The following is a 12,919-nucleotide window of genomic DNA, read 5'->3' as shown; positions in this document are numbered from 1 at the left end:
ATATTTTTGGTTTACTGTCCTATAGTAGTACATTGGAATGATTTCAAACCTGTTTTTATTTATTCCTAAAATTATAAAGGAGTGCCTTGGAATATGTCGGGTTTTACAATAATTTGTGGTCAACGTTTTGAGACCCACTGAGATAACTTAGACTAAATTAATAATGATCTAAACACTCAGAGAGTCCTTTACCCACCCTGAGCCTCTCAGTCCTGCAGGAGCTTTCTCCTACACCCTGATTGAGAAACATCTACTTCTTATATCGTTAGCGCAGCTAGCACACAAATTCTAATAACAACATGCACCGGTACCGGTGCGCCCTCTCCTTGCTCGCTCTCTCCTACCACGCTCGCAGTTTCAAATGTATTCATGAGCTGCGGGCGCCTGATAAGCCAACATCCCCCACTTTCATCACTTACAGCGCCCATCGTACAGAGCAAATGAAAAGTGTAACCGGGGTGAAAAGGGTGTTACATTTACTTAAATTATGAATGTTGTTACATCAAGGCCGAACATTTGAATGAGCGCCAACGGTCAAAAATGTTTTTTCCCTCCCAGAGCTACCAGCGCAGCGCCCCCCAGATCTGGCGCCCTAGGTGACCGCCTGTGCCAGAAATTGGCCCTGCCTAGTACATACAGTGGCAGTGTCTCAAGATTTAGCAAAAATACACCTTTGTTGAACATACAGTAACACAAATACTAACAAATCCACATAACAAACAATCAAAAAATGANTGCCAGAAATTGGCCCTGCCTAGTACATACAGTGGCAGTGTCTCAAGATTTAGCAAAAATACACCTTTGTTGAACATACAGTAACACAAATACTACAAATCCACATAACAAACAATCAAAAATGAAAAAGGGTCACCACTTATTATTATTATTTTTTTTTTTGGTACCTGGCTGGCGCCCCCTAGCAGCGGCGCTCATATTTCAGCAGCGGCGCTGCGCCGCCACTATTTGTATATAGGGGAAACACTGCGGGCCAGGGACATATTATGTTTCACTTATGGAGACAGCCTTAGGTCTCCTCGCTCTGAGTGGCCTTCACGTTGGCTTCTGTTTTGGATTGTAAAGATACCATTGAAATTTGAAAAGTATTTTTCATTTTATTTGGTCTCTGAACAATATACAATAAAATGTTGTGTTTTCTGTTTTGAATTCAACCCAACAAGATCTTAAAATATGACTGAATGCTACTTTGAGTTTTACATGAGCAGATTAGTTTCAAACATCAGAGCTGCTGAGCTTTAAATTGAAAATAAAATTGATTCAGTTTATACATCAATGACACCAAATACAAATGGCTCTGTTAGATAAAACTGTCTGCATCTCAGCGTGCTTAAATCAGCTTGTCCACTGCATAAAACCAGCCTAAGTTAGGAGTCAAAAGTGTAAGTGTAATGTATCAAAGATGGTTCTCGTATTTTCTGTCAAGTTCAACAACATTTTTGAAAATGCAAGTTTTGGTGAAACCTTTTTCAGATACTGTTGAATTTTTCCACTGGAATTCAGCATTGAGCTGTCAGTTGGTCAGGGGAGGGAAGCACAGAGTGTTTGCAGCACCAATCATCAGCAACAACAAAACATATTTGTAAAGGTTAAATCCACACTTGATCAAAAAGGGCAGATTGCTACTGTGATTCACTGTGGATGTTTTCTTAATGGTGTTTTTTCTCCACAGGAAACTTAGCCTCCTGAATTTAACAAGCAGTGCATTTTAGAGGGATTCTTTATTTATTTATTTGAAGTTTTTTCTTTTTTTAATGCACCAAAAACATACTGGACAAAGAGTTTCATTTTGTGAGGGTTATAGCTGCGTATGGTTTGACTCACAGAGCAGCTCTTTGTGTGATGGACACCTGGAGGAAACAGTGAAGGAGGATGGAGGTGGTCCAGAGGCAGGACTGTGCTGTGGTTCAAAGACTCCATTAGTGTTTCTTTTCCGTATGATTTACTGTGAGATTTATGGCCCCGCTTGGACTAAATAAGCCGCTGGACAGTAGGTAAACATGAATAAAGTGAAACAACATTGGTCATTCCAATTAACAAAGACAATATCAATAAGAAATCAAAGCTATGGCATCAAAGCCATCCCAAAACAGTTTTTGACATCGTTTTTTGCCTGACCTCTGACTGGGTAACAGTGTCCAGTGAACTGGGGAAGCTAAAAATGTTCCACTTCAATCACATGTTCACCACAACTTCCTGGAATTCCCCAGAGATAATAAATCATTGTTGGGTCAGTCTTCTAAAACACTTGTGTTAATACAACATCAACAGCAAATGAGCCTTCAAATGAACATCTGGGGGCCACATTAGGCAGACTTCCCTATTCGCTCTCAGTGCAGGAGACCACATGTGAAAGGTACCAGTGATTTACAACTGACTAATCAAAAAGGCACAGGATTAAGATTTTTTTTTTTTTTAAACAGTTCAAGTTTTTTGATAGTGGTAGCAAACTGCCCTGCCTTACTCAAGGGTTTTGTATTAAAAGCTATTAAAAAAGTTAGAACCCAACTTTTTTATTTTTCCTGCCTTTTCTTGTTGGTTGAGGGAACTAATGTTATGACCTTATGCTCAAACACCCCTTAGAGTTCCAACACCACTACACAAAATCAGTCAGTAAATTATCTAGGAATGAATATGGGTGAAGGATATGTTTAGAGTTGATATTTGCCATCAAGGCTTTGACCTTCCAACAAGGACACACCAAATTCCAAATGGTAGAGTTTTGGGAATGACATTGAAGACTCATCAGAGTGTTGCAGTAAAAAGGACATAATATGGCTTTTTGAAAGCTCCTTAAGGGCAACTTACTTTGAAATAATGGCGTGTGGAGTTAGAAGAAGATCAGCTTACCAGACCTGAGCATTGCCTGAGGCCAGCTGCTTGAGTCTACATTAGCCACAACTACAGCGTACCATGCCTGGATCTTCAAACAAACTGTCAGTGGTCGAGTTGCATTGCGGGTATTGTTGGCAGAGGGAACAATAATGCCTGGACACTGTCTCTGGTTCTGCTGCATCAAAGTTATTTTGGTGTGACCTCAATCTTTTCCGAAACTAAACTATACAGACGATTTTCAAAACATTGAGATTGGACATTGAAAATACATTGTCAGTAAATGTATTCTGTAATGTGATATTTTTAGAACAGTATGTTACATGAGAGTTTCAATGGGTTGAAATGGGACTGGCTGGACTATTTTGCAGGCTTTGTTTCATAAACCCCAGCAATGCATGAGAACAGTATGGCTACATACTGTTTCTTTTATGGAAACAAAACATTGCAATCAGTATAACATAATTCAAACCATATTCGGTTCGCAATCCAACTCAATGGTTCAAATTTTGTAGAAAAGATTAAAGTGTAAATCTGTTAGATAAACACAAACATTCTGCAGTGCCTGCCGCCTCTGTGTTTGGCATGTGAGCTCACATGGTTTCTTCAGGGGGGTGAAGTTGGGTAGCAAATAAAGAAAAGAAGCGCTGAGAGAAGGAGGTGAATCATGCCAAAATGTGTTGTTTTATCACTCATTAACATTTGAAAAGTTTATTTTTCAAAATATTGTTTGCTCTATGACGTCGATCTTCCCTACAGTATCCTGCCACCATGTCCATTCCTCTGCCGGATCGTAACATGTGCCTGAAGTTATCAAAGGACAAATAAACAGCAAGATTATCCAACAAGTGTGCAAAGTGAGCTTTGGAACATTTCCAATTCAAAGATCTGAGGAGCTTTTGTTTGGGTTGTCTAAAGAAGCTTGTTTGACTCTTTAGCACTGAGCCAAAGTGGCTTTATGCTGGTGTGTAGTAGACCAAGATGATTATAGATTTTTACCATCATTTCATACGCCTCTCTACTTTTGGCATCATTCTTAAATGCTACAATATACATTTTCTTGTCCAATGTTGAATTCTTGTAAGCTTGTTTATACATAGGAAATGTGAGGTAGGGTTTTCTTTATGTATCGCAGCAGGGGCGGACTGGGACTAAAAATCAGCCAGGGAATCTTGACCGGCCGACCGGCCCAACTCGGTACCGCTAGTCAATTGTCAACGGGAGGTGCTAGTGAATTGTCCGACCGGCCCACCGGGAAAACTCCCGGTATTCCCAATGGCCAGTCCGCCCCTGTATCGCAGAGTCCTCTCAACATTTGGCCAGATATAAAAGTGGTCTGAGCTAAGGGCATGGAGGTTAAAACTGCTAAGGGGTGGTTGTGGTTTGTTGGAATGTTTTTATGAGAAGAATGAAGGTAACATAAACCATTGTATTTCGTCTTATAGGGATGAGCAATTTAAAGTGAACCTATCATGCTATATTTGAATAATATATTGTAGGGCCATACCTATAAAAAACATGTCTGAAAAGTTTTTTTTTCAAAATACCAAACAGATCATGCATTTTAGCCATGCCTCATTTTTTTAGGCCTGTTTTTGCAAGGGCTGAATCTGTGAGAAGTCTTCTTCGCTGCTTTTGTGGCAGACTACAGCGCCACCTACAGGCCTGGCATATGTACTACAACGTTTCCAGCGCTTTCGAACGGCAATGGCCGTGGCTGTCTCCTCCTGATAGGTGGAGAGTTGCCCATATAGGCGGAGCTCCTCGTTTCTGACGTCAGAGATATTTCAAATCTGTATCAGTCTTTATCAGATCTGTTGCAGCCCCGTTTTTAGAGATTTGGGTATGGAGGAAAAGAGAGAGGGTTGTGTTTTATGACACTTGGTGAGGTACCTGACACACATTAATGTATGAATGCCGTACAAAAGTGCATTTTGCATGATAAGTTCCCTTTAAGTTAAAGGATTCTTTGCAGCATATGTGCGAGATGGTAAAAAACTCAATAGTAAAAACTTTTTTTTTGTTCTCTTAAGGTCACCTATCATGCAAAATGCACTTTTTGATGTCTTTTATAAATAAATATCCCCGGTGTGTAAGGAGACTCACAAAGTGTCACCAAATACAACCCTCTCTCTTCTTCCTTACCCACATCTCTAAAGACAGTGGTACAACAGAGCTGATCCAGATTTGCTGCAGTCTTGAAGTCATTACTTAAATGTGAGCTGGCTTTATGTTGACCTACGTCACAACCTATCGTCCCCACATAATGTCGGCTAGCTGAATCCCCTCCCGCAGTTGTGTGTCTGTGTATTCAGCAGGATGTCTACGAGAGGGACTTAGAGTAAAGTTGTTACATACAGTATAATGGCACTGTTCTAGCAGCACTGAATGAAGAACATGTCCAGCTATGTGCTGTATCAGAAACAATGCGCAACATGTTTTGGAATAATATGGTGCTGTGTTTACATTAGCAAGCATCGCTAACACTTAGAGCTAATGTTGTACTGGAGAGTATGTGTAAAGAAGCCGGATATATAAAAAAGAAAAAAATGTACTCACCTTGTGGTAAACCCGCAAAAGAGAAAGAAAGCGTTTGAGCTCCATACTGTTACAGAAATAAATGTTTGAACATTACATGTCGTTTGCTCATGGCAGCATTTAGCTGAGTTTCTGCAGGTACACTTTTCCCTTCACAGAGCTTTTGGAGCATGCGAAACTCCAGAGGGGCATGGCCAGCAGCAGCTCAGTTACATTTAAAGAGCCAGAATCAGCACTTTAGTAACAGGGCTGAAATAGAGGGGTATGAGGCACGGCTACAATGGGTGATCTGTTTGGCATTGTGAAGCTGACAATTGAGCGGGCCGACCAAGCAAGGAGACAGAACGTCCAAAATACAACCTGGTGTGGTTATTTATTACATCATGAACACATGACACACAGCCTCAATCCTGCCGTTTCTCCCTGAACACAGCTTGCAGCCACAAGATCTCTCACACACACACACACACACACACACACTCCCCAAAACAGACAGGGCAACAGAGCCTAAATACACACTAATCAGCAATTAGACACAGGTGGGGGGGAGGAGACAACACAGGGCACCAGGTGCACACAATAAACAGCCACAGACATGGGGGAAGGGGAACACTTTAACATAAAACCAGCAAACAGAGACAGACAAACTAAAAACACATACAGATGCACACACTACATACATTTCGCCACCAAACAAAAGCTACACAATCCGTAACGGAGGCCGAGATCTATGGCCCCAGAGATCACCTCCGTTACTTTTCCTCACCCCTCTCCCCCGGAAGCAGTGTCTTAAAAACCTTGGCTTCCCTGCACGGTTTCTGCTTCCCCTTGTGCAGCATGGTTTCCTCAGGGGGGGGGCGTGAAGTCAGAAGGAAGCTTCCCTTTCTTCCTTTTGGCGATCCGATTCTTCTTCTTCTCCAGGCGCTCCTGCTGGTTCTGCTGCCCGACGCGCGCTCTCTCTCATGACGGATCTTTTCGGCCCTTTTCACCCGCTCCTCCTCGGCTAGAAAAGCCTCTTCCTCGTCTTTGATTTTCTTCTCCTCCTCCAGGCGTATCAAACGAGCCTCCTCCGCTAAGCGCATCTCCTCTTCCTTTCTCACCTTTATCAGACGAGCCTCCTCCGCTAAGCGCATCTCCTCTTCCTTTCTCACCTTCCTCTCTTCCTCCCTCTGTAACCAGAGCTGCTCCTCTTTCCGCTCTTGCACCAATCTCCGGTTCTCCGCCAGGATCTTTGATGCCTCAGCGGCAGAGTTAGTGCCCGTTGAGCCTCCAGCCAATCTGCCGTCTTGCCTACGGAGTCTCCGCTCCTCTTCCATCATGGATTCCCGTTCTTGTACCCATGCAAACTGCTGCTCACCGGCTGCCTGAAGCTGCAGGAGTGATCTCATCATCTCCCTCAGTTCCTCCATCACTCTCACTTGGTCCATCCCACTTCTGACACCAATTGTGAAGCTGACAATTGAGCGGCCCGACCAAGCAAGGAGGCAGAGGCAGAAAGTCCAAAATACAACCCGGTGTGGGCATTCATTACATCATGAACACATGACACACAGCCTCAATCCTGCTGTTTCTCCCTGAACACAGCCTGCAGCCACAAGTATCTCTCACACACTCCCTCTCCCCAAAACAGACAGGGCAACAGGGCCTAAATACACACACTAATCACCAATTAGACACAGGTGGGGGGGGGGGAGGAGACAACACAGGGCACCAGGTGCACACAATCAACAGCAACAGACATGGGGGAAGGGGAACACTTTAACATAAAACCAGCAAACAGAGAGAGACAAACTAAAACAGACAGATGCACACACTACATACATTTCGCCACCAACAAAGCTATACAATTCGTAACGGAGGCCGAGATCTATGGCCCCAGAGATCACCTCCGTTACAGGTATTTTGAGCAAAACACTTCAGAGACATGTTTTGTATAGATATGGCCCATAATATATTGTTAAAATATAGCATAACAGGTGAGATTTAAAGCAGTTTGATTCGTGGATGAAGATACTTCTGCAAAAGTACTAAATTATCGCATTACTGACCAATGAATTTCAAGTTGATTAAACCCCCAGATCTTTAATGAAGGATGACCTACACTTTCACCCATAACACCATGAACAGCATGAATCCCTTATACATAACTCATATACCATACATTCATCAAGAATATTACGCTCCACCATCTGTTTTTTTATCAAAAGCATCTCTTCCCTCGATAGCTCCTTTCACTGCTCATAATTCTTTAGATAAACAATGCCAAAGGTTGACTGGGGAGGACAAAACAGGAATGCATGAGACAGGTCTGTTTTTGTAATCAGCTTAACAGATGTGCACAGCTTTGTACCGAGATAGAAGAACATTTGGGAAATGAATGCAGCTTATCACTTAAAAGGCTCTCTGGTTGGCAGGATGCTTCATTTGTTATGAACATAGATTTTTTTATTGCCAAGAAGTGCTCATCCATCATCCATCATGTATGACAGTGGAGACCATATTTTCTGATGTAATAGATTCTCCTGTTTGGTCATTGTGATATATGCCAGGGTTTTATCCTTTGATGGGTCTTGAGTATATCAGTGTATGGATCATTTAATACAGTTTGAATTTATGTGTCCCTGAGGCAAACTTTGCTTAGTAGTGGAACAAAGCATCCAAATAACATTGATATTTATTGGTTTAAACTGTGAAACAGTTGATGTCAATACATATTTCAGACATGAGTGCTTTGGCTTCAGTTTATATCACATCTTTGGAAAGTCCTAGCACAGAATAAACAAATAACATTGAAACATATGGGTTTAACCAAATGCTGCTCTGAGGTGCAACTAATGAATCATGGATGGACTTCTGGTACATGTATCACACCAATGCAAAACAAACCAGACTATTAAAACAATTCCTACTATTGAATCATTTGACATTTAAAAAGCTTTAAGTGTACTGTGAAGCATGTTGGCTCTTTACCTGAGAAAACAAATAAGAAAAAATAAATATTTTTAAAATAAACAGAGCATGATTTTTTGCACGGAATCCAAATGTTTCTAGACCTAGTTTTCTGGATTTTTTTTTTTAACTCATACATGAGTGGTTACAAATGAGCCAAAATCATAATTATTTTCATTCATCACAGACTTCACTATCCAAGACAAGCACAGCCAGACCTTTTAGTGTGTTTGGTTTTCCTTGAATTTTCGACATTGTTAATTATGAATAGATTTTTGCTTTTGAAGTCGCTCCTCTCTTTCTCTCTTTCACATTTGAAGCGTTGCAGAAGGCTGTTCAACTTCCACATCGACCAAAAAAGGTCAAAGGATCATTTTCATTGCAGACCGAAAAACAGAGAGATACATTATATAAAAAATGCATGATGTATGAAATCCTCATGTTCCCCCTAAAATCGCTCTGCAGTGGATCTGACCCATTGTGACAATTGTTGCATTATTTATCTCCATGAATAATGAACTGAACATCACAACGGCTCTGAATATTCATGTGAGATATCAGATAGAAAAATGTGAAGAGTTCATTTGAGGGAAGAAAGGGGATTATTCATTTCTCTTTGTTTAGCTGCTTTCTTAAACCTCAAACTGCAGGGAAATAAATGTACTCTAATATTCTAATTGAAAGCTGAAATCATTTAAATATGTACGTGTTGTTTACTATTCTTGATTAAGTGTCTCTTAATGCATCTACTTTCTTTTTCTGACACTCCTGCTGAATAATTGTTTAACTATCAGGCTGAGGAAATGTACTCTGTAATTGCTTTTGAAAGCGACATACAGTGGGGCAAAAAAGTATTTAGTCAGCCACCAATTGTGCAAGTTCTCCCACTTAAAAAGATGAGAGACGCCTTTAATTTTCATCCTAGGTACTGTATACCTCAACTATGAGAGACAAAATGAGAAAAAAAAATCCAGAAAATCACATTGTCTGGTTTTTAAAGTATTTGGTCAATAACAAACAAAAAAGATTTCTGGCTCTCACAGACCTGTAACTTCTTCTTTAAGAGCCTCCTCTGTCCTCCACTTGTTAACTGTATTAATGGCACCTGTTTGAACTCGTTATCAGTATAAAAGACACCTGTCCACAACCTCAAACAGTCACACTCCAAACTCCACTATGGCCAAGACCAAAGAGCTGTCAAAGGACAACAGAAACAAAATTGTAGACCTGCACCAGGCTGGGAAGACTGAATCTGCAATAGGTAAGCAGCTTGGCGTGAAGAAATCAACTGTGGGAGCAATTATTAGAAAATGGAAGACATACAAGACCACTGATAATCTCCCTCGATCTGGGGCTCCACGCAAGATCTCACCCCGTGGGGTCAAAATGATCACAAGAACGGTGAGCAAAAATCCCAGAACCACACGGGGGGACCTAGTCAATGACCTGCAGAGAGCTGGGACCAAAGTAACAAAGGCTACCATCAGTAACACACTACGCCGCCAGGGACTCAAATCCTGCAGTGCCAGACGTGTCCCCATGCTTAAGCCAGTACATGTCCAAGCCCGTCTGAAGTTTGCCAGAGAGCATTTAGATGATCCAGAAGAGGATTGGGAGAATGTCATATGGTCAGATGAAACCAAAATAGAACTTTTTGGTAAAAACTCAATAGGAGCGCGAGTGTCACATAGTGATGTGACCATATTCAGAAACGTTGGGATTTTAGCCTTTTGCAGAACATTTACATGCACATAAAACACACTACAGGAGAGGGAGAACCCTAAAATAGGAACTCTTTAAACAGTTATTGTTTCAAGCATTTAAATCTTGTATTGCTAGTACCTGCTAGCTGGTAGATCAGAGTTTATTCAGAGAAGTTGTTGTTGGATAAACAAATATGGCAATAGATCATGCTTCTTCTTTTGATTGATCCTTTGTTTGTTATCGTTTTGTCGGCAGTAGATGCATGAAGAATGGCAAACTACATGTTTTTATATTTGAAAAGCTCTGGAAAACATAGGAATGCATACTAGTCCTTCTGTCTGTCGAGCGGTCACTTGATGACAGAGCGTCTGACTCTCTTTGAGCTAAATGTATATCTGCCACATGTCAAACTGCGTGGACTTGGATCCAGAACACACACACACACACACACACACACACACACACACACACACACACACACACACACCACCAGTGAACTACTGTACTCGCAGGACTAGAGTGAGAAACTCGATTTACTATAGACGGTGTACAGTTGACGCCCTGAAACCTAGGTTTGTGTGTGTTGTATACTACGAGTGTGTGTGTGTGTGTGTGTGTGGTTGTGTGTGTGTGTGTGTGTGTGTGTGTGTGGTGTGTGTGTGTGTGTGTGTGTGTGTGTGTGTGTGTGTGGTGTGTGTGTGTGTGTGTGTGTGTGTGTGTGTCGTGTGTGTGTGTGTACCGGTGTGTGTGTGTGTGTGTGTGTGTGGTGTGGTGTGTGTGGTGTGTGTGTGTGTTGTGTGTGTGTAAATATAAGTTAATTTTCAATAAACTTGAATTGTTCCCTATCTTATATTAAGATATGATGTTTTTATTGAAAATGCCTACTAAATTGCTAGTTTATTAACCTCCACAACTGATCTGCGACATTTGTTTCCGTGACATATTCGAAAGACTATAATTCCTCAATAATTATACTTCTGCTCAGATTACGGCGTTAGAGGAAAAAAATTACTCAATTGCTATGACAACCTTGCGACGTAATTCAGTTAGATCCTGACTTTTCGTAGTGTTCCTTTAAGTCAAAATCGTATTTGACGTTAATTTGTTATTGTGTTTTCACGGAATGTGAACTTCCTGTGACATTTCTCTTGTGACTTCAGTCTCAAACGGAGCTGAGATTGCCCTCCTTTTACTAGGATCGACATAACTCCTCCTTGTCCACCTCCTCACTCACCTGCACTATTTCCTGTCCTGACACCAAACGTGGTTGTAGGAGGGACCATTCGTCTGTCTTATCCTTGAGGAGTCAAGGAGAGTGGAGTTATTGTAGGTTGTTTGAGTTATTCACACATTTCCATCCCAACGAGTTAATTTAGCATAAAATTTAACCTTGATGCTAATACCGAACGTTGCTATGCTTTTGGTGATGCATTAGCTTCGTATTTTGCAAAAAAAAAAAAAAAAAAAATTTTAACGTAAAAAAACAGAACCAAAAGGTCAACTTTATATGAAATTTCATAGTCCATTAGTTGACAATTTAGATTGTATGACAAGTTAAGATAAAGAGGGTTATTTAACTACAAAAAGTTCATTTACCTATTACCAAACAATTTATTGAGCACTATAGTTAATAACTGGGGTTAATTAGCTCTAATACTTAAAAACGTCAGTATTAGCTCGTCCGGGATCACAATTTCACTATGGAGAGTATAAGACTCGAAAGGAAACCAGAGAGGTCTGAACACGACTCCCCAAAGAGTGAAATTCGAACGTCCCAACTAGAGTTGGGCGAGTCACTAACACACGTCATTGAGTACCGAGTCCGCACCTCCTTCATGGAGTCGTGTCAGACTCTCTGGTTTTCCTTTCGAGCTATACTCTCCAAGGTGAAATTGTGATCCCGACGAGCTAATACCGTTTTTAGTATTAGAGCTAATACACCCAGTTATTACTATTAGTGCTAATAATTTTTGGTAATAGGTAAATGAAACTTTTGTAGTTAAAGTTAACCTCTTTATGTTACAACTGTCATACAAAAATTGTCAACTAATGGGACTTGACAATTCATATAAAGTTGACCTTTGGTTGTTTTTTACGTTAAATTTTTTTTTTTTTTTATTTTATCAAAATAAAGCATGCAACAAAAGGCATTAGCAACGTTCGGTATTAGCATTAAGGTTAAATTCTATATGCTAATTAACTCGTGGGATGAAATGTGTGAAATTAACTCAAACAACCTACATAAACACTCCTGACTCCCTAAGGATTAAGACAAGACGAATGGTCCTCTACAAACCACTTTGTGTCGGACAGGGAAATAGTGAGGTGAGTGAGGAGGTGACAAAGGAGGAGTTTGTCGATCTAGTAAGGGAGGCAATTCAGCTCCGTTTTGAGACATCCAAAGAAATTCACAGGAAGTTACATTTCCGTGAAAACACAAAACAAATTAACTTAAATACTGGATTTTAAACTTAAAGGAACACTACGAAAAGTCAGGTATTAACTGAAGTACGTCGAAGTTGTCAAAATTGAGTAATTTTTTCCTCTTAAAACGCCGTAATTTTCTTGAGCAAGTATATTATTGTTATAGTCTTTCGAAATTGTCACGAAACAATGTCGCCAGATCAGTGTGGAGTTAATAAACTAAATTTAGTAGGCATCTAATAATAAACATCATATTTAATATAAAGATAGGAACAATTCAAAGGTTATTGAAAATTCAACTTATTTACACACACACACCACACACACACACACACACACACACACACACACACACACACACACACACACACACACACACACACCACACACACACACACACACACACAACCCCACACACACACACACACACCACACACCACACACCACACACACACCA

At 40.7% G+C, this 12,919-nt stretch overlaps 2 protein-coding genes across 8 annotated transcripts in view; both read right to left on the bottom strand.

Moving 5' to 3' along the window:
- The window catches only part of fgd4a (FYVE, RhoGEF and PH domain containing 4a), a 184,909-nt gene that overhangs the window by 26,049 nt on the left and 145,941 nt on the right, over positions 1-12,919 (bottom strand). The window lies entirely within an intron of this gene.
- Positions 5,751-6,804, bottom strand: LOC104944293 (trichohyalin-like). The gene is made up of 2 exons (XM_010769812.1): positions 6,537-6,804; positions 5,751-6,485 (listed from the first exon to the last, which is right to left on the bottom strand). Exons 1-2 carry the CDS (start codon positions 6,792-6,794, stop codon positions 6,138-6,140), a joined length of 606 nt encoding a protein of 201 aa, XP_010768114.1. The 5' UTR covers positions 6,795-6,804; the 3' UTR covers positions 5,751-6,137.

Source organism: Notothenia coriiceps, unplaced genomic scaffold, assembly GCF_000735185.1.
Source record: "Notothenia coriiceps isolate Sejong01 unplaced genomic scaffold, NC01 NC01_scaffold00000339, whole genome shotgun sequence".
Taxonomy (NCBI): Eukaryota; Metazoa; Chordata; class Actinopteri; order Perciformes; family Nototheniidae; genus Notothenia; species Notothenia coriiceps.
This window is presented reverse-complemented; position numbering and strand designations above follow the sequence as displayed.

Excerpts from the sequence above, each read along its gene's own strand:
- LOC104944293 (XM_010769812.1), bottom strand. The coding sequence starts at position 6,794 with ATGGAGGAACTGAGGGAGATGATGAGATCACTCCTGCAGCTTCAGGCA. Across the intron at positions 6,486-6,536 it reads AGAGGGAGGAAGAGAGGAAG|GTGAGAAAGGAAGAGGAGAT; the intron begins GTGAGAAAGGAA and ends CGTCTGATAAAG.